Genomic DNA, 22,186 nt, shown 5'->3' on the forward strand with positions numbered 1-22,186 from the left:
TTGAATGTGCTACTTATTTTGTACTGTAATTACCTTGTGCCTTTTCTACCTTTTTTCTTTTCTTAAAGCTGACTTGGTGTAAACTGCTCAGAATTCCAATGCACTTATAGGTGCAAATGGCAAATAAAACTCTTGAATCTTGAATCTTGAATATATATATATATATATATATATATATATATATATATCATGCAATATATCCTTGATGCAATATACACCTCAAGTGCAACTACCTTTGTTTACATTTTATTTATAACATATACCCTTCCTATTTTACAAGTGCAATTACCTCTGTTTACATTACATCTATTTTTATATTTTATACCTCTAGTGTAACACTTGTTTATATTTATTTATTACATCTACTTTACCTGTTTTATTTGCTTTATAACTGTGTGTGTTTCACCTGTTATATGTTTTATCTGCCTCGTTTAGTCTTGTCAAGTATTTGTTTTAAAGCACTGACCAGAAGTGGCAACTGTGAATCTCATTGTATTTAATACAATGACAATAAAGCTTTCTATCTTTCTATCTATCTATCTATCTCTCTATCTATCTATCTATCTATCTATCTATCTATCTATCTATATATATATATAAACTGGAAAAACAAAGTTCGGAAACTTGTGTTTGGTGGATTATTTCTCTGTTGTTACAATGCTAATGGTCATTGTATTTTACATCGTTGGAAAGCCTGTTTATTTACCTTCGCAATGATGTCCAACTTGTACGGATCATGTATTTGTGGGATGAGCAGCACAGCTGATTATGTGGGTAGCGCCCAAGAAAAATTTGCCAAAATGCTCTAAACAGTGTATTCTCATAAGGCTACCAGGAAGCCTGCAATGACTGCCCTTCACCGTCAGGCCCGTTGGCGCCGGTGTCGACAACACAGACAATGGAACCTGAACATGTGGGGGAATGTCATGTTCAGTGATGAGTCCAGGTTCTGTCTGCGAAAGTCGGACGGCAGGGTCAAAGTATGGAGACGACGCGGAGAACGCTGTGCTGATTGTAGCACCGATGGAGTAACAGCTTTTGGTGGGGGCTGTGTCATGGTGTGGGGGGGCATCTTCCTCACTGGCAAAACAAGGCTTGTCATCATTGAAAGCCATCTCAATGCAGGGAGATATCGGGATGAGATTCTGCAGCGAGTGGCGATCCCATATCTCCACAATCTGGCACCTAACTTCATCCTCCAAGAAACAACGCTCACCCCCACAGAGCCAGGGTTAACACAGACTACCTCCACAATGTGGGAGTAGAGAGAATGGAACGGCCTGCCAAGAGTCCAGACCTCAACCCAATTCAACACTTGTGGGATCAGCTTGGGTCACTCTAACCCTCTACGTGTTAGAGTGACCAACACAACCTCGTTGGCTGACCTGCAATGAATCCTGGTTGAGGAATGGAACGCCATCCCACAGCAACGTGTGACCAGGTTGGTGACCAGCATGAGGAGGAGGTGCCAGGCTGTTGTGGCTGCGTATGGATCTTCCACCGCTACTGAGGCTCCTGACGGTGTATTAAATGAATAAAGTGTAAAATACCCAATATGTCTTGTTTGTTCCTTGTTACTGATAGAGAGTTCAATCATCCAATCCACCAAACAACTCAAAACAAGAGTCAACACCAACAGGAGAATACACTGTTTACCATTGACGGAGCGTTTTGGCAAATTTTTCTTGGGCGCTACCCACATATTCAGCTGTGCTGCTCATCCCACAAATGCATGATCCTTACAAGTGGGACATCATTGCGAAGGTAAATAAACAGGCTTTCCAACGATGTAAAATACAATGCCAATTAGCATTGTAACAACAGAGAAATAATCCACCAAACACAAGTTTCCAAACTTTGTTTTTCCAGTACATATATATATGATATGAAAGGATGGTATAAAGTGTACTTATCATAAGAATACGACTCATATGCAGATGCAGCAAAAATACAACATAAATTGGACTAATAATGTGAGAAGAAATACAATAAAGTACAGTAAAGTCACTATGTGGCCTTCAACCATCAAGCTTTTGTATTATTTCGTTAGAAAGATGGCAGAACGCTGAACAGTGTGTTAATCATTGATATAACATTTATGGTGTTAAAGCGCAGTATACGTAGAATTGGAGCAAATATGATGAAAGAAAATTATTATTATAAAACGGTCACTATATCCTGACAGTAGAGCATGAGACAGGTAATCTGAAAAAACATCATGTGCCTCTGTGTCCTCTGGTATCCTCCAGTGTCCTCCTAATGGCATCTAAGAGATTTCACAGACCGGAGGAAAACAACCAATCAGAGCCGAGCTGGAGCCTTGCCGTCTCTGAGCAGCTGTCAATCAATCGCAAACTCCGATCAAACGGTCAAACTAGGCAGCGCTGATCAAAAATGATTCAATATTCTCTTACTGTAATGCCTATTTCTCGCCTCAAATGTTTTCAGAAACATCTTGTAGTCTACTGTTTAGCTGTAAAATGAAAAAGTTTGTGATCCGACCGGCAGCCATGTTGAGATCAGTTGAGGGAATAAAAGGCACCGCACACCAGCCGGAGCACAGCCAATAGGAATGCTCAATAGGAACGCTCTCTCTCTCTGAAATGACCTGTGATTGGCCAAAGTTTTTCGTCACGGGCTAGATTTTTTACAGCCTGAAAACAGAGCCATGAGGAGGTGCAGAAGTCTAGTTTTCTCTCAGAACACTTGAATTACAATATGCTGAAAGGTTATTATGAAAGTTTTGCCCAATGATGCCAAAACGTTCTGCCTACTGAAGCTTTAATGATGCGTTTGCTAGTGTTAGGCTCAGTATTCAACAAACTATTTGCCTCAAAGATGTCATACAATCAAACCCCTTATGAAAAACACCTGAAATAAATCACAGCCTATTGTGCAGGTCATGAACCCCTCAAACTTTTCAACAGTTTAGTCATAAACATTATATTATTGTTCCACCTTAATCTCAACTAATGTGATATGTCATGAATATGATGTCAGATGTGTGTATCAAAAAGAAAAATATCGCTCCTATAGCTAATATAAATCGATGAGGCAAATTTGGAGTGCATGTTTATTTCAGTGCTTCAGGATGTGACATGTAAACTATAAGTCAAAGTGAAAGAGAGACGTGCAAATCCACCATCCGCCTCTAAACTGGTTCACAAGAAAATGTGGCTGATAATTGGGATCACATTCAACAAATGATTTGACAATCTCTTCCGGAGGACATTTAGGGGGCATAGACTGTCAGTGTATCTAAATATTTAATAGACGAATAATGAGATGGATTGATAGAGATTCGCATAGCCTGATGGGCAATTAATAGGCTAGTAGAGTGGAATTCACAAATAGGCTGAGAGATGCCAAGTCAAAAGCATTTGTGGACATAGGCTGACCTCTTCAGTTGCACTATTTTGTTTATTAGGCTACATAAACAGGGAAGCAACTCTAGATAAATTATAGGCTAATGTAGTTTTCCACTTAAACGCTTTTTCCGGAGCTTTCAATTACAACTTTTATCTTCATCGGCGATTCGAATGCGGAAAGCAACTGAAAAAGTTAGTAAATGGACTTTGAGTTAAAGGAGAACACCATCCATCCATCCATCCATCTTCAACCGCTTATCCAGGGTCGGGTCGCGGGGGCAACAGCTCCAGCAGGGGACCCCAAACTCCTGGGCCACATTAACCAGCTCTGACTGGGGGATCCCGAGGCGTTCCCAGGCCAGTGTGGAGATATAATCTCTCCACCTAGTCCTGGGTCTTCCCCGTGGTCTCCTACCAGCTGGTCGTGCCTGGAACACCTCCCAAGGGAGGCGTCCAGGGGGCATCCATACTAGATGCCCGTACTACCTCAACTGGCTCCTTTCGACGCAAATAAGCAGCGGCTCTACTCCGAGTCCCTCACGGATGACTGAGCTTCTTACCCTATCTCTAAGGGAGACGCCAGCCACCCTCCTGAGGAAACCCATTTTGGCCGTTTGTACCCGCGATCTAGTTCTTTCGGTCATGACCCAACCCTCATGACCATAGGTGAGCGTAGGAACGAAGACTGACCGGTAGACCGAGAGCTTTGCCTTCCAGCTCAGCTCTCTTTTCGTCACAACGGTGCGGTAAAGCGAATGCAATACCGCCCCCGCTGCTCCGATTCTCCGGCCAACCTCATGTTCCATAGTCCCCTCACTCGCGAACAAGACCCCGAGGTACTTGAACTCCTTCACTTGGGGTAAGGACTCATTCCTTACCCGGAGTAGGCAATCCATGGAGATAAAGGAGAACACCATACACCTAAATTAAGAATTTGTATTTGTTATTTCCATGGCCGAGGAAAGTTCAATAAATATCTGTGAACATGAGCTCCTCTTTCTCAAAGCCAGAAACCAGAGAAGCAAGTCTCAAACTTGTGATGTCATAGGGTATAAAGTGTGGAGCTGCTCCATAGACAATGAATGGGAGACTGATTTTGTTTTCTTTTTTATATCCAAATGAGCTTTATTCTATTGTGTTCTCTGTTGTGAAACAGAACATGTACCCATATACTCAGAAGATCCCCCTGGGTGCTCTCAGTGTCAATATCTCTCCTCATTCATGGAGCGGCTCCACCCTTTATACCCTATGACATCACAAATTTGAGTTTTAAAACTCTAGTTTTTGGATTTAGGAGAGAGTTGTTCATGTTTATTGATATTTTTGGACTGTCTAAGACCATAGGAATAACATGTATGAGTTTGGAAAATGGGCATAGTTCCCCTTTAAGATTTTTTGGTCATGGATGATCTTTCATGCCCATAACGTAGGCCAAGACTATTTGTATCTAGTTATCAGAAATTAGATATTCATCATTGTTATTTTTAAATGCCTTAAATATTCTCTGCCACTTATCCAGATGAGAAGAAGGAAGGGAGTTAGGGTGAGTTGACGTAAAGTGGGACACTGCCTAATGTGGGACACCTAAGCTCCAGTGGGTAGGTACTCCTCAAACAAATAAAATTCAATAAAACTATTGATATTTAATGTCTTTCTAATGTGCCTAAATGCTTCAAAACTATTATAGACATTTAATAATACTATTACATCCACACATAAGCCTAGGTTTTGTAACAGCTTGGGTTTGCACATTTGGCCTTGAGTGTTTCCTACATTAATTAAGGGGATTTAAGTCTTTTAACAGACTTTTCAGTGTCCCACATTTCAGACATGACTGTCCCACATTAGAAAATCAAGATTTGTCTGACAAAAAAACTTAGCATTAGAGTACTGATATGTCTACCATTTCTTGTATGAGTGTGATATCTGCATTTTCTGTTTTTGGTTTGATTAGATCACTTCCTGGGGATTTCGGAGTGGTATACTGGGTGTGGATGGATTTAATGTAATGGCTTCATATCACAATATATTCAAAAAATCTGGAATGCAAAAAATGTTTTTGTACAAAAGTCTTATGTTTATCATTTTATTTTGGCCTATGTTTTTATGTTTTTATTCTGTATTGTTTTTTATCTTGATGTTTGCACTATTTTAACTTATATAAAGCACTTTGTAATTATGTTTGGAAAGGTGCTATACAAATAAAGTTTATTATTATTATTATTATTATTATTATTATTATAGTTTCCTCATGCAGGAGCGCTTGAGACAGGTCAGTGCGCTCCTCCAGCTCTGCAGCTCCATCACTGCCATTCCTCTTCCAGTCACTAGGGAGAGCCTGTGAACTAGTAAAGCTGCTGTTCTGTCCTCCTCTCATCCTCCTCACTACTCACAGGGTCCCACAGCAGCCCGAGAGGAGCAGAGTCTGCACCGCACCACCATCCGCCACACCGGCCTGCGGGACGCGTCTCTCTCCCGGGATGGAGACAGACGCCTCTGATGAACCGGACCAGCGGAACGGGGTGGTGGGCGTGCTGTACGGAGAGTTCACCGACCCGCTCAACGACCGGGTCCGGTACTCGGTGAGCCTGACGGAGAGCAGCCTGAGCGTCCAGAGGATCTGCTCGTCACCCGGCCGGACTAAGGTGGTGTTTAACCTGACGGACTGTGTGGGCTGCCGGGCGCACCGACGGCCGGACGGAGCGGAGGACCAGGTCGGTGCCTACTTCACCGCCTGGTTCTACCCGCTCAGGAGGCGCTGGATGAGCGCCGGGCTGGCCAGACAGAGGGTGGAGCAGGGCTTTAGGGTCGCCCTGGTCCAGGACCCGCTGGCCAACCTCCAGGAGGCTGAGAGGTGGGCTGCAGCCATCAGGGATGCCTCGGTGCTGCAGGCGCCCAGGAGGGACGGTGAGTAGAGCCTCCTCATCTGGGCAACATCTGGGTCAGGTTGAAGATGGAAAAATCCACATGCAACTTTATATTAGGCACATAATGTAACAAAAGGAGAAGGCTATACAGTATTATTTGGGATGTGAAGATGATAAAAACACTATCAAGTGATGAATATGACAAAAATCTTAATAAATTGAGCCTTTGAGGGACCAATTAAGAAGGCTGACCCAAAAGCCCCACATGAAACCTCCACAATAGTTTGAAGCTTGAAAAATCTACTTTATATTACGAATAATAGAGCAAAAGGAGAAGGCTATACAATATTATTTTGATGTGAAGATGATAAAAACACCATCAAGTGATGAATATGTATAAAAAAAAATTAATAAATTGAGCCTTTGAGGGACCAATTAAGGAGGCTGACCTGGCACCAAAAAAGCCCCACATGAAACCTCCACAATAGTTTGAAAAATCAACTTTATATTACAAATAGTAGAGCAAAAGAAGAAGGCTATACAATATTATTTTTTGATGTGAAGATGACAAAAACACCATCAAGTGATGAATATGACAAAAATCTTAATAAATTGAGCCTTTGAGGGACCAATTAAATAGGCTGACCCAAAAGCCCCACATGAAACCTCCACCATAGTACACCTTTCTGCCAAAAACAGGTTCACCAGAGAGGATGCACACTTTGATTCTGCTCTCAGTAACCTGTTCTACCTGCTGTGAAAGGTGATCCACCTGCCAGCAGCAATTACAGCTGCCTCATTCATTCAAACAGCCCATAGAGAGAGAGAGAGAGAGAGAGAGAGGGATGATTCTGGATGTGGAGTCTGATATAAACACACACACACACTCACACTCACACAAAATCACTTAAGTAGTTAGATTTCCTACTGATCCTCTGTCAGCAGATAGTGTGTAGCCGCTGCTTGTAGGCTTCATTATTCCCGCTCAGTAAATTCCCACTGAGAGTTTATTGTTGACGGGTGTAAAAAATAAAAAAAATCACATCAAAACAAAAGCCTGTTTTTCATCCTGCTTTTGCAGTCTAATTAGGTCTCGTCATGTCTCTGCTCTGTTTCAAATGTCCTCAGGTTCCTCTGTCTTCCAGTCTCATTAAGCCTCTGTGGTATACAAGGAGGCAGTCATTAACATGAATACTATATGAGAAATGTTTATGCAGCTAATTACCCCTATCACACAGTTGGGAGGCTGATGATGAGACAAAGCTGTTTGGGTCCCAAAATGGTTTTCATCATTTATTTGGGAACAAAGTCAGAATCTGCTAAGTCAGGTCATATCCTTCTACTCATATAGACATATTTAACAGTTTAAAATATAATGCAGGCATGCTCTCCTGGGCAGTTCAAAGAGGAAAAGGATATTTGACTTGACAGTGACTAATTTGGAATGTTGGTTGCCTGAAGGTGGAGGTTGGTATATAGCGGGATGAGGAATAAGCCTCCAGGTGTACACTGCAAACATAGACAGACTGGGCTTCTGTGTGATGAGGAACATCACCTCCCTCTGGTCTGCGGCCAGCAGGAGTTTGGGTTTCAGCCCTGTATATACGCCAGGCAGGCAGGCAGATGGTAACCTGAGACTGTCCTCTCGCCGGACTCATCAAAGAGCTCCAGGTCGGCAGGGTTTTTTCAAATCACACATACTAATGAACCACACATCTAACAGTTTTTCCAACATGGTCTCTCATCCCAGATTTGCCTCTTTTGAACACAGCGCCTCAGTGATGATGTGATCGTATCATTAATTTATAAGCTTGTTTTAGCATTCCAGATCCGGGGCCAACCAATAATACAGTATTTAACAGAATATGATATGTGATCTAAATGAGTAATGTTGTGGTAATAGAGTTGCTGCTTCAGAGGGTGCGTGAAGGTCAGTGTGATTCGCTAATCCCTCATAGAGTATTTACCCCCAAAGTTAATTGCAAATTCTGGTATTGCAGATGGAAAGGTTGGATTAAAAGTGCAACTGCAGCGCAAGATTGGTGTTTAGTCAGAGTGACGCACTTCCACTGAAATATAAAGTGGATAAATTTAAAGCTTCAGTTGGCAGAACATTTTTGGCATCATTGGGAGATAACTAGACTTCTGCACCTCCTCATGGCTCTGTTTACAGGCTTTAAAAAATCTAGCCAATTCTATTGGCTGTGCTCCGGCTGGTGGGCTGTGCTTGGTATTTCCTCAACTGATCTCAACATGGCTGTACACTACAAGATGTTTCTGAAAACATTACAGTAACAGATGATTGATTCATATTTGATCAGCATTGCCTAGTTTGACCGTTTGATCGGAGTTTGCGAGTGATTGACAGCTGCTCAGAGAAGGCAAGGCTCCAGCTGGGCTCTGATTGGTTGTTTTCCTCCGGTCTGTGAAATCTTGCAGATGCCATTAGGAGCACCGGAGGACACAGAGGCACATGATTTTTTTTCAGATTACCTGTCTCGTGCACTACTGTCAGGATATAGTGACCGTTTTATAAAAATAACTTTTTTAATCATATTTGCTTAATTTCTACCTACTGCAGCTTTAACATGTGACGTTTACAATGAGGTTGTAACTCTACTAGTTTAGTTTGGGTGATGGCACCCATATTCTCATAGGGTTTTTACTCTCTCTGCAGGTTCATTGGAATGAATGAGGCGTAAATAATGAAGTGCGTACAGTATGATACAGTTCTGCACACGCTAATGGTCTACTACAGCCCTGCTTCGAGGAGCCACAGTGAGGTTGCATGCAAAGAGGATGAGATGATGGTTACTCGCTTTGACTTTTTTCAACTAGTGGCTGCTTTCATTGCTACGGGCTGTATCCTTCTCTGCTTGTCAAACAGCTGGTAGGAGGACAGTTACAGATTTAACATTTATTCATCACAAACTTCTGTGTCTGACCTAGGGGGACCAGATCCCAACAAACCAAATGTGGGAAAAAGAGTATGTTTGTGTGGAACAATGTGGGACATGTTACCAAGGCTGAGAGGTGGTCTACAATTTTGATATAATGTCTATCTTACTTAAATAATAAACATTTCTATTCTGCCCCTTATCTTGTAACACCTCTATGCTTTGCCCGAATGCATCCATAGATTACATCTCTTTTTGAGCCGCATGTTTTGACGCTTCATGTTGTATTCCCTCCTGTGTGAAATTGAAAAGTAACAGGCAAATTTCACAAAAAACTCTGAGAATCGCCTTCAACCGGTTTGTAAATACTTATAAGTAGTTTCACAGTCTTTGTTGTAGCTGCTTTTCCTTTCCTTTGTGGTAGTTTCCATCATATTCCGCCTAAATGTGCAATTTGCTCCATTGGGCAAAGACGGTGAAATGTTAACCTGCGCTCGACCCACGTGTGCGCAGTATGACAGCAAACACAGCCCTTTCTTCACAGCCAGGTTTTAAAAAAGCGTCTGTCCCGCAGTGGTTTGACTTTTAAACATTAGAGCCAGTGAAAATGTGGGATATCGTCTATATATAATATGTGGAACGTGGGACAAGGGATAAAAATGCTGTCCCTCGTAAAGTGGGACACCCGGTCACCCTAGTCTGACGAAGGCACCCTTAAAAATTGGAAAATTCCCACGAGCTGTTCTGGTGCAAATGCTCCCATTTGCATCTGTTGGGGTTATGCAAAAGAGAAGGAAGGGATGAAAGAGCTGCGGTCTGTTTCCCAGCAGCCGCAGGGTCAGGTGTGTGTCTGTCAGTGTGTGATCTCTCCTCCCCATGGGGCTCTGCTGAAGCCGCCGCGGCCTCCTCCTCAGTGAAGGAGCTAAAAATGCGTCAAAATGCGACGACCTCTGACCTCGACCGACATCTCGGTCCCTGCGGAGCCTTCGTCTCCCGCTCCGTGACACACGGCTGTGATGGCCTGTCAACACCTCCTCCCCTCCCCAACCCACCACGCCTGCCTGGTGATGCCTCAGTGTGTGTTTGCACTTTTTAGACAAACACTCAGCCAACCCTTGAATGCAGCTTGTTTGCAGACATGTCTGGATATAGCGCTGCTCCCGAACAAGACGGCTTTCACTGAATAGCCCAAATATTTGTTTATGCTCCAAGAGTTTTCCTGAATGGCGTCACGGTTTAACAAATCCCACCTGTGCTGCAGTGTGATACACTGAAGGTGCATCTTTATTTAGCACTTTGTAACAGCATGGTGGCAACAAGATGATTCTTCTCTATCAGCTCAGCAGTCATCAGCACCGCTGTCACATCCAGTCTGCCTGTCTCCTGGCTGCCTGCAGTGTGAGTGTTGTTTACCCACTTGTACCTGTGAAATACACACACTGCAGCTGAAAGTTTGCTTGCCAGTGTGACGGGCAGGATCCGCCCGCAGGTATCTCACTTCACATCACAGACAGATTTCGCTTTCACCCTCATACCTGGCATCTATCTTCCTGTCACACACACACACACAGGCAAAACCCAGGAGGAACGTCTGGGGAAAAGACAGTTTCAGAGACAGAAATGGGGGGGCAGCACATTAAAAGATAATGGACAAGGAATCATGATCAAAGTGTAGTATTGAGCTGCCAAAAAGACTTCAAATCATTTAAACCAGAGGGTTGTGATCCCTTGTTGGTGGTTGCACACGTCTACTGATTATAACCAGCTCAACCAAAGAGTGATTTTTTTTCCCATGAAACATGTTTTCATGTTATATATAATCTTGTGATCCCTCAGATTTATCATGTGATAAACTGTATGTACTGTTTGACAGTCTATATTCAGTTCATAACTTGCATATCAAGTATTATGACAGTAAATCAAACATGTTGGTGAGGTTGAAACCGGGTCATCTCCTGATAAAAGTCCTGTGCAAAATAAATAATCATAAATAATCTCCAGATCGATTTTGATTGCCTTTATGCTTTACATTGTCAGATGAAATTAGTATGTAATATTTATGCTCATTTATCAACGGGTATACTTAATATTACAAACACATCTCAGTCACTTCATAAAGGCTGGATTTATAGTAGGGTTGTTTTGTACTTAATAAACTGGCAACTGATTGCACATAATCAGTATTTCACAATCATCCATCCGCTGACAGATAAATGGGTCAGAACCTTTCCATGAAACTCACCAAATTTGCAACCTTTGTGCACAGTTACTACTCAGATATGAGTGACATACTGCTTGTATAAATGCATCCGAAACTCCCTCATCCTGTTTGTACAATACATGAGGGTAACTAATGATGACTTTTTATCATCAGTTATTGTACGGCTTTGTTGAATACTCGATTCTGATTAGTCAATCAAGGTTTTCTACGGTCTGTTATTTCTTTATAGCAGACCGTTGCTATGTATAACCGACTGTTGCTATGGGCGCAGTTCAGATGACGGACTCTGGTGGACCGTTTTTGTGTCAAATTATTGATTTCTTAAGTAAGTAGCTGTGTAATAAGCCAGATAGTGTACAGCTTGTGGGACATTGTTGTGAAATAAACCCTGACAGGGTGGTGCTTTGCGTCGGGGTGCCGCGTCGCTCTGTCGAGGTTTATTTCACAACAATGGCTGGCTCACTGCACATTATCCCTTAGGCTACTTAATCTGCTGATTATATTCTCAAATTAATCGCTTGGTCTATAAAATGTCAGGAAATATGACATAGATAACAAGATATGACTGTCGCACCTTCCCAATACTCGAGGTGATGTCTTCCAAATAGCTTATGTTGTCCAAAATGTAAAGATATACGGTTTCATGAGCTACCACATAAGACAATAAACTTTTTTTTTTGCTTGAAAACTGATGATTAATTAATCCTGAAAATAGTTGCAGGTTATTTTTCTGTCAATTGACTACTAAATTAATGGACTAGTTGTTTCAGCTCTACCTTATATTATCTAAATGCTGACAGTGTCATAAATTGTGATTATGTTTCTTCATTACAATACAAAAACTAAACTTTTGGTTTGTCACTCTTTCAAAAGTAATGACTTATTATTATCATTTTATGTATATTTGAGTTTTAAACTAAACTAAACTAGGATTTATAAGAATATTCCACCTTCTATAAGTTATTTAATAAGTAGATTCCCTCGCATGATAAGTGATTTTAGAGCAGCTTTTCAAAATAAAGCAGCATGGCTCTGAAGGTGTAGCTTGATAATCACACTGAATTACCATTTTTCTTCACTTCATCATTCATTATTCAGTTTGAAATCGTCAGAGATGTGTGATTCAGTGATTCAGAGACCTGGAGCCATGCAGGCTAATGAAGATGCTGGACAGGACATGAAAAAAACATTTTTCCACCTCCATCATTGGGAGTCACGAGTTCCAGTGTGAAAGTTTCCAGAGGAAGATGCTGATCTGTATTTGTTTAGGGTTCACCTTTATTAAGGGTTTGCTATTCAGCTCAACACACTTGAGTGTAAAACGTGACTCTAAAGCTCTTTCACCGTGAACAGTCAGTTTCTACTATATTCTGGAAGTGTAGAGACCACCTTTTGTGTCTGACAGCCGCATTGTGCTCTGATAAAAACCACAATGGTAACCCTGTGTGGGTGAATGGAGGCAGAGTTTGGCATGTGCCTGTGTGTTTTCACACTCTCTCCTCACTCTTCCTGGCGGTTTCACACCTCTCTCTCTCTCTCGATGAGATATTTTTGTACCTCCGCCGAGTCCTATCATCATGGGCCAAATGAGGTAGAGGGTGGCTGTGACAGCATCAGTGCAGCACCAGTCACAGTATTGGAAATTGAGGCTCAGACAAGGTAGACAGATGTTAGTGAGTCACAACATCAGCATCACCTGCAGCCAAATGGTTATGGAGGGAATTGAAACTGATATGTTTCTGTCCTCAAAACCCCAAAATGGATAGAATTTTTTGTCCTCTCTGATTCATCTGATATGGACTCCGTTAGGTCTGTGTCTGCTTTAGAGGTCAAGGGCAGCGGCCGAAAAATCCACCTAAGCTTCTCTCTGAATTCACTTTTTAAAGCTACAAACCATTTTAGTGGCAGTCAGTGTTACAATTTAGCTGTTAAACCTGATCCTCCCATATAAATATGAATTCATAAAGAATGGGAGCTTTATGAGGTGGAACAAATAACTCCTTACTCCTTACTCGTTAAATATATAATAGCTATTAATGCATTGAGTTCATTTGATCTTCAATACATTTCATTTCAACCATTTAGCAGATGTTATCCAACCACTACTCAAGCACATATTACATCATCTACATTTTAACCTCACAGACATTTTTTTATTAACGCTATAAGCCTATAGCTCGACATTTTGGGATATACACTTATTTGCTTTCTTGCTGATAGCTAGATGAGAAGATCAATACCACTCTTGTTTGTATGTAGCTACAGCTAGCAGCCAGTTATGTTAGTTTAGCATAAAGAGCAGAAAAAGACGGTTGTATTATTCTCTAGTCTGCTTTATGAGAAATATCATCATAACTCAAACCCCAGAAATACTTTATAGTAACCTCTAATTTTTCTCAGACAGACATCATTATTCTACTTGGCAGTAATCAGAGGGTCGTTTTCTGTCGCCTCTGTGTAGAGGTAGGTGTAGTATTTATTACCAAGTATTTTGATTTCAGGAAGTAATACAACGTATTTTAACAAAAAGTTAAGATTATATTTGTTTACACAAGTTTTTGTTTTTATTTTTTGTATTTTCTGTTCTCAAAAATGTGATATGGATGTAGAGAGCTATCCATCCCACTTTATTTGTGATTTAGTGGAACAGTTATGTAAGAGATGTAGAGCTATCATATGTATTATAAAGGCTTTGAGGTGTTGGTTGTTGTGTGTCTTAACGGTTGTGTTTTGTATTTAGTTATATTGTGAGTATGAATGTTACGGATGTGTATTGATGTATTTATATGTTTTTTTATTGAAGTATTGTTAAAAAATATGAAAGAGGACCCCAAGAAGAGTAGCTTTTTGCAATACAGTAGCTAATGGGGATCTAAATAAACTAAACCAAACTAAATTAAACCAAACTAAACTCCTAGCCTAGCTCTGTCCAAAGTTAACAAAATCTTTTTGCTTTAAAGTGGCAGTAGGCAGTATATTTTGGCATCATTGGGCAAAAATTCCATAATAACCTTTCAGCATATTTTAATTCAAGTGTTCTGAGAGTAAACTAGACTTCTGCACCTCATCATGGCTCTGTTTTCAGGCTTTAGAAAATCTAGCCCGTGACAAGAGACTTTAGCCAATCACAGGTCATTTAAGACATTTGTTTTATCCATGCAAAAACGTGTAAAAACAACAATTTGCTGTTTTATGGGGGTTATGTACTGGGCTACTTCCTGTGGCCTGGACCAGTAACTTCCTGGAGTCTTCACTGTTGGCCTGTCAGCTGCTCACTTTAGCTACATATTTGTATGTATATACCAACTCTCTACAAAACAGCAAATATTTCCCAAAATGTGGAACTATTCCTTTAACAGACACATAGCGAAGTGACTTCCGCCCTCCCCTTTTTCTCTCTTAATATCTTTACATCTTTTGACATGAGCAACAGGAGGATTTCCTCACGGGGATTGATAAAATGTCACAGAATTGCTATTAATAATCGGTATGAGAAGCACCCGTAAGCCCTCTCTCCTTGAAGAAAGCAGCACGTCGCATTAACATTAAGCATCGTCTAACTGAATGCTGTCACAGCCTCTGACTTCACTGTTTCATGCTCTTCTTTCCCCCTCAGGGACGAGCCTGTCCTTATACATTCTTGTAAATACACTGATGATCACGCATAATAAGACCTTCTTTTGTCTTCTTGATTTATCTCCATCCTCGCCTTCACTCACATCCCCCCCTCTCTCTCTTTGTCCTGTGTCTCAGGTGTGGTGTACACGGAGGTGCGTCGACCCTGCAGAGTCATGATCCTGGTGAACCCTCACAGCGGTCGCGGACAGGCCCTCCAGCTCTTTACTGGCCACGTGCAGGGCATGCTCACTGAGGCCGCCGTTCCCTATACACTCGTCATCACAGGTCAGTCGCGTTCACACACTACCACATGCAGAGCTTTATTGTCCGTGCATGTAGCTGGCACTAATTTCTCAAGGTCACACTGACACGAAATAGGGATTAAACCTTCAACCCCAGCATGGGACACTTACGCTAAGAGCTCACGCACATAACCACAGTGTAAACAAACTTATTTTCGGCAGCACATTCCACTCTCTGATGATGCATTATTTGTGTATAGTTACAAATTCACAAGCCACATCTGCAGGCACTGGGGCACTGATACACATTCAATTCCCGTTCCAGTCGCCCCAGCTGCTCCACATTCAGAATGAGTTGCTGGTGGCTTTTTGTGACCTTAAAGCAGTGCCATGTGTTGCTATACTGTCATCAGATACTCTGAACTTCAAGTGACCTCTCTCTGAATACCAAGGAGCTTCTGGGAAACAGGGAAAAGGCTTTAATGCCAAAAGAAAAAGAAAACAATCATACACAGTGCATCATTTAGCCTTTCACTCTCATCTGCCCTCCAGTCCAACACCAACCTTGTTTGGCAGGAGTTGACAGGTACGAATTAGCAGTCTTTCCCAGCGTCAGCTTGGCGGTGCGTCAGCTGAATACCTGATACAGCTCAAAAGTGCGATCGAATATGACTGAGGAAAAGGAGGGAGAAACTGCGTTTGTTTATTTGAGAAAGAGAAAGCTGATGCGCTTGCAGCCTCTTTGTGCCGACTCCTGGGACTTAAAGGAAGGTCAGCAGCTGGATGGTGATGAAAAAAGACAGAGTAATTACTGACGTTGACCCGGGCCGGGCAGAACAGGAAGGAGGGAGGGAGAATATGGGTCGCTGAGGGCCTTCAGTGGTCGGACACGGTGGCCCTCAGAAGTGACTATATGAGTGGATTAACTGGCACAACCCCTTTTACCCAGCACGCAACTCCTTGATGAATGTATCACGCAGCCTTTGCCTGAGGAAGGACACGTACCAGTGGAGGCGCCTCTTGTGTCAGCATGTACCTTTTACATACTGTATGAAGCATCCCAAGCTTTATCTTTACCCTGGTTAACCTCAGAGGAAGGCGGCAGAGTGCGACACGGAGAGGGAAATGATGCATTTAAAGTGAAACAACTGGAATGGAGGACCTATTGTGCTTATTTTCAGGGGCATACTTGTATTTTGAGTATCTCTTTTCACCCCCCCTGTCTGAAACGCTCTGCTCCGATTGGTCAGCTGTCCCACTCTGTTTTGATTGGTCAACCAAACCAAACTCTTCAAATTCTGCTCCAGCTCCACTCTAACTACCTTTATAGAAAGCTACAGGAATGAGTCCTTAAACCTGTTATTGAGTTAGCAGTTTAGCACTTCCGGTTCCCTCGTCTGGAAGTCAATGGGTTTTTAGATGTTTAGGTGTTAGATTTCTGAAATAAGGTCTGTGGTTAACACAAGCTTTAGAGATTTTAACATTTAGTTTTACGACATAAAACACATCAATAAATTCCCCACTCGTGAAATTTGAAGCCTTTATATGTCTTTAAAAAGACGGTTGCTTACAAGAGGATAAATGAGACTACTAAACGTCATCACGCCGACTTCTCCGCCTTTACAGCCTCGTTATGTATACTTGCACTCATGTGACCTTGGTGTAGTTGGTTTATAGCCTAACGTTAACTTTTTACTTCTAGCAATTGCATTTACACTTAAAAAATCATAAAGTGGTGTTCATTCGTGAAGATTATCTTGCTGAACAAAACCTGTAAGTATCATAAATGTTTGGTAGCCAAAAAGTTTATTTTCTGCAATAATCCAAAAGCCAATGGAAAAATCCCACACAAAAATACATCATCCCTGTTGCACTCTATTATGCGGCTTTGTTGAATACTCGATTCTGATTGGTTCAATTACGGCATTCTACTGTCTGTTATTTCTTTATAGCAGACCGTTGATATGTATAACAGACCGTTGCTATGGATGCAGTTCTGATGTCGGACTCTGGAGGACCGTTTTTGTGTCAAATTATTGATTTCTTAAGTAAGTAGCTGTGTAATAAGCAGGATAATATAGTTATGAAATAAACCTCTTCACAAGAATGACCGGCTGGCTGTACATGATCCCTTACTTTTTTGAGGGCATGCCAAACTAGCCGCCAGGCAAACGTGTTACTTGGTGACATCACCACGCTACGGAAGAAAAGGCGAGACTTCAAGCGAGGTGTTTCAGGCAGTTCAGGAGCAGTATTTCTGTGGGGGAGAGTAACTCCCTTTTGGCGTGGACTTGTAACTTTGCAGACCTTTTACATGCACAACAAAGTATATAACACACTAAAGGAAAAGGGGAAAAGCACAATAGGTCCTCTTTAACAAAGTGTAATTATTATTATCAAGCCATAATCAGTGCAGTATAAAGTAGAATCAACAGTGGACGTGGCAACTGGCTTGCATGATAACCGCGAGCCGTCCCCTGTCGTCAGGTTTAGGTTGATGTGTGTATATGGCTGGTGACCCCTTGAATAAGGAAGTGGCTGGGAGGTAAAGCATCAACCCGAGGCCCCGGCAGGTTCTGAGTGCTGAGTCAGCTGTGCACAGTGCAGTTACTCTCTAACTGCCTGTCAACACAGCACTGCATCACCGCCTCCTGCCTCCAGCCTCCAGCCTCCCCAGCACACAGCAAACAAACAGCAGCTATATGGGGAGCACCGTGGGGAGAGAGAGAGAGACCCAGGAGAGTGTGTGTCGGGGGGGGGGGGACAGGTAGAGGTCGAGCAAAGTGTACGGGAAGGAGAGGGCAGTTTGTTTTTATTTCTGTTCTGTCCTCGATCAATACTGGAGCTGGAGCAGAAAAATATTTCCTTCCATGATGGCAGCGCATCGATACTTGCTAACTTCTTTGCTGTCTGCCTTCCTCTCTCTCGCTACACACACACACACACACCACTACTCAGGGGAGTCTCGGCTGGTAGGACTGTAGACTCTAATGCTGGCGGGATGAGCCCACAGAGAGCCCCTGCAGAGGGACCCACTCAAGGACGCTGCCAATAAAACTAGGCTGAACAAATAGCTCAGTCCTCCGCCGGCGCATTAACCAACACTCACATGCACACACACACACACACAGATGCAGATATTTGTCAGTCACAGATGTTTGTAGGATGGCTAAGCTGCCTTGGAGCTGTTGAGTGGCCGCTGGACGGGCTAATGTGATATGTTTGGCCTGATAAGGGGAAATTGAATCTGTTTTCTGCCTAATCTCCCTGATCCTTTTCCCCCAGAGGCTGGCGATGAAGGCAGCACATCTCTTTCTCTTCCCTCGCCCTTGTTTCTATTTTGTCAGTTTGTCCTACAAATTCTCTGTTTTTGTCTCTTTTCTTTTTCTCTCTCTTTACCACTCGTGTTTCCTTCAGAGCATCAGAACCATGCACGGGAACTGGTGAGGAAGGCGGACCTGTCGAAGTGGGACGCCCTGGTTATCATGTCTGGAGATGGGCTGCTGTCTGAGGTGCTCTGACTTTTAACCCAGCCTATTGTAATGCAATAATCAATCATATTAATCAAGATTTAGTATGCCTGGATAAAAGCAAATATAAAATAAAGTAAAATACAATAAACATATTTTTTATGTATTTCCTTAATAATTGTCATTTAAAGGAACAGTGTGTAATATTTCAGGGGATCTTTTAGCAGAAATGGAATATAATATTCATAACTATGTTTTATTTATTATTATCTTAGAATGAGCCCTTCATATCTACATAGGGAGCGTGTCCTCTTCACGGAGTCCGCTATGTTTCTACAGTAGCCCAGAACGGACAAACCCAACACTGGCTCTAGAGAGAGCCTTTTGCATTTTTATGTTACCTGAAGGCCACCGTAGTTCTCTGACATGCTTGTGAAACTGCGGTAAAGTGAGCCGCGGTGTGTAAAACCGTGGTACCGCCAGCTGCCATCTGAAGTCGAAAGTAGTGTTGTTAAGGTAAGGATGGCCTCTGAGCGAGGCAAACGGCGTTACCACGATTTTGCACTCAGCGGCTCACGTTACCACAGTCTTGGAAAGGGTGGAGTGAGCGGAGGGGTACTCAGTTAGTTGCAATCTGCAACTACACCACCACTAGATATCGCCAAATCCTACACACTGTCCCTTTAACATATGTTTCTATTATTTGATTAATTTATTGTTTTATTGATACAGTCAATACATACATTAAAAGGAAATACATATAATGATTATATAGTTTTTCACTTTATTTCCTTGTTTGATTTGTTTTTATTTGAGCATTTCACCGATGGAAATAATATAAACTCTCTCATCCCTGTTTCTATTTTTAACATTTTTCAGAATAGGAAAAATAAAAAAAATAATTTGTATTAAATCTTATATGGCAAAAAAAGCCCAGTGCCTGTGATTCTGGCACCTACAATCTCTGCAGTCATTGATTATTAGTCTTATTTTTGTTCTGTAGATGCTTCACTGTTTTTTCAGTTGTACAAAATTATGATGATGGACAATATTTAAAGATATATATGTAGGCCATTGTGTGGGTGCTTTCCTGCTCAGTGTTCTACTAACCTGGTATTTGACAGAGAACAGCTGTAGCTAACACATTCTATCTAAACTTGTATTCATACACAGACACTACTTTCTATTTAAGACCGTGATCTGATTCTGTTTCTGTATTTTGTTCTTGTTCACTCAGGTGATAAACGGTCTAATGGAGCGAGAGGACTGGCAGGAGGCCATCCAGACCCCTCTGGGTATTCTACCAGGTGGCTCAGGCAACGCCCTGGCTGCCTCTGTCCACCACTACTCACAGTGAGTCCGTCCATTAATGAGTCATTTAAATGCATGGACCAACAGAATAGAAAAAGGAACCTTCCTCAGCCTAAAAAAAAAAAGAAAGAACGATTTATCTCCTTTCGGTGTAATTATGCCAAAGGCTGACTGGGCACCATCATTCCTCAGGAGGAAGGAGAGAGACAGCGGAGCAGACTGGAACTGCTTTGCTGTGCAGCAGGGGTCATTTCAGGCTGCTGATAATTCTCAGAGGAATGATGTAATGGGTTTAGAAACTTCAACATTATGAGTGATTATGGGCCAGAATGCAGCTGTGGAACCAGTCAAGGTAGCACACGTGTCCGGGGTGTCATCTCCATCTGCTGGTTGGCCGTGGGCACAGCATCAAAGAAACCAACAGGAATATATTTGTCACCTTGTGCTCTCCTACTAGCTGCAGATGTGGACAGGATTGCCATGATTGTTTCTAACGCTTGATGTGCATAACCATCTCTTAGGTCGCCTCCAGCGTGGAACGAAGAGCTGCTACTGAGCTGTGGCTTCATGCTGTGTAAAGGTCTGGTTGGCTCCATGGACCTGGTGTCGATCCACCTGGCCTCTCGGCAGCGCCTCTTCTCCTTTCTCTCCCTCGCTTGGGGCTTCGTGGCCGACGTCGACATCGAGAGCGAGAAGTACCGCCACGTCGGAGCAATCCGCTTCCTGATGGGCACCCTGGTGCGTCTGGCCTCCCTCAGAGTCTACCAGGGGAGGTTAGCGTATCTGCCCGTTACGGAGGCGCCAAAACTTCCCAAAGGGAGCATCAAGGCTAACCCCCCTCCCTCCACGCCTCAGCACCCTTCGCTCTGCTCCTCCCTGCCCTGTCGGCTCGTCCCAAACGCCTCCCCGAAACAGAACTCTCGCCACAATCACAACCGCAACACCATCACCAACTCCTCCAACAACGCTATCACCACAAAGAGACCGGAGACCCAGAGCGATGGCAAGACCGGAGCGCCGGAGGACTCCCTGCTTCCTGGTTTGGACCAGCCAGTCCCAGAGAGCTGGACGGTAGTCAAGGAGGAGGACTTTGTCCTGGTGCTGGCTATTTACCAGTCCCATCTAGCTGAGGATCTGTGGACAGTCCCCGGCGCGATGGCAGACGACGGGGTGATTCATCTGTTCTACGTGACGGCGGGAATCTCCCGTCCGGCCCTCCTGCGCCTTTTCCTCGCAATGGAGAAGGGCGGCCACCTGGCGTGCGGCTGCCCCCACCTGGTGTACGAGAAGGTGAAGGCCCTGCGGCTGGAGCCTGTCTCCCCAGAGGGCATGATCACGGTGGATGGGGAGATGGTGGAGTACGGGCCTGTTCAGGCTCAAATCCACCCGGGGCTGGCCAGACTCATTTGTGGATGAAACTTGGATTATCTTAATCTTTTTTTTCTGGCTGTAGAGCTTTCTAGTTTGGCCTTTTATACTCAGTGTCGACTTCTTTCTGTATGCTGTGTTTTCAGAAGTGCCAAAGACGTTTTATCAGCCTCTGGAAATTCCTCTATTTTTCTACAGAAACAACTTGTCCTATTTTTATGGACCCCTCCCGTCCCCATCCCCTCTTTCTCCTAATGTATGATTCAGGGTCAAAGCCATGGATGGTTGTTCTTGCTGCTGGCTGGTCCCAGCTTAGAGAAATGGATCAAGATTGTGTGTGTGTGTGTGTGTGTGTGTGTGTGTGTGTGTGTGTGTGTGTGTGTGCATAACCTAGAGAGATCTTTATGTATGTTTGCGTGCACTCATGTGTGTGTGTATGAGGAGCTTTGGCACACAGCGGAGCGGTGGCTGAGGAGTGCATTGTGCACTCTGCTGTCGGACCTCATAAGCATGACGCACGTGAAGAGAAGCACATTATCCCATTCCTGGGAGGCTGGTGGAGAAACCGCGCCCCATTGTCCTACTGTACTACCCCCCCAGGCCGACAATCTCCCCCCTGGGCGACCGCTCTGACAGCATCGCCTCCCACTCGGCCTGGTAAAGAGGAGCTTTCTTACTGAGGAGATATTTAATCCCCCCGGGGATTTTGATGTTGAAAAATCTTTAATCTTTGCATAGCTTATATAAACTCGAACAATATCCAGTGAATTCGACACGACGCGTGAAGCAGAGAGAAACCTGGCCAGCTGAGGTTACACCTCCAC

At 43.1% G+C, this 22,186-nt stretch overlaps 1 protein-coding gene across 1 annotated transcript; it reads left to right on the forward strand.

Annotated features, from left to right (window-relative positions):
- Positions 1-5,773: 5,773 nt before the first annotated feature.
- On the forward strand, positions 5,774-21,714 carry LOC119501958 (sphingosine kinase 1). The gene is made up of 5 exons (XM_037792737.1): positions 5,774-6,275; positions 15,107-15,256; positions 18,631-18,725; positions 19,921-20,036; positions 20,516-21,714. The coding sequence occupies exons 1-5, from the start codon at positions 5,849-5,851 to the stop codon at positions 21,408-21,410; spliced, it is 1,683 nt and encodes a 560-aa protein (XP_037648665.1). The 5' UTR covers positions 5,774-5,848; the 3' UTR covers positions 21,411-21,714.
- The last annotated feature ends 472 nt before the right edge of the window (positions 21,715-22,186 follow it).

Source organism: Sebastes umbrosus, chromosome 14 (assembly GCF_015220745.1).
Source record: "Sebastes umbrosus isolate fSebUmb1 chromosome 14, fSebUmb1.pri, whole genome shotgun sequence".
NCBI classification, from domain to species: Eukaryota; Metazoa; Chordata; class Actinopteri; order Perciformes; family Sebastidae; genus Sebastes; species Sebastes umbrosus.

Coding starts and splice junctions, on each gene's coding strand:
- LOC119501958 (XM_037792737.1), top strand. CDS start 5,849: ATGGAGACAGACGCCTCTGATGAACCGGACCAGCGGAACGGGGTGGTG. Junction 15,257..18,630: donor CTATACACTCGTCATCACAG/GTCAGTCGCGTT, acceptor TGTTTCCTTCAG/AGCATCAGAACCATGCACGG. Junction 20,037..20,515: donor TCTGTCCACCACTACTCACA/GTGAGTCCGTCC, acceptor ACCATCTCTTAG/GTCGCCTCCAGCGTGGAACG.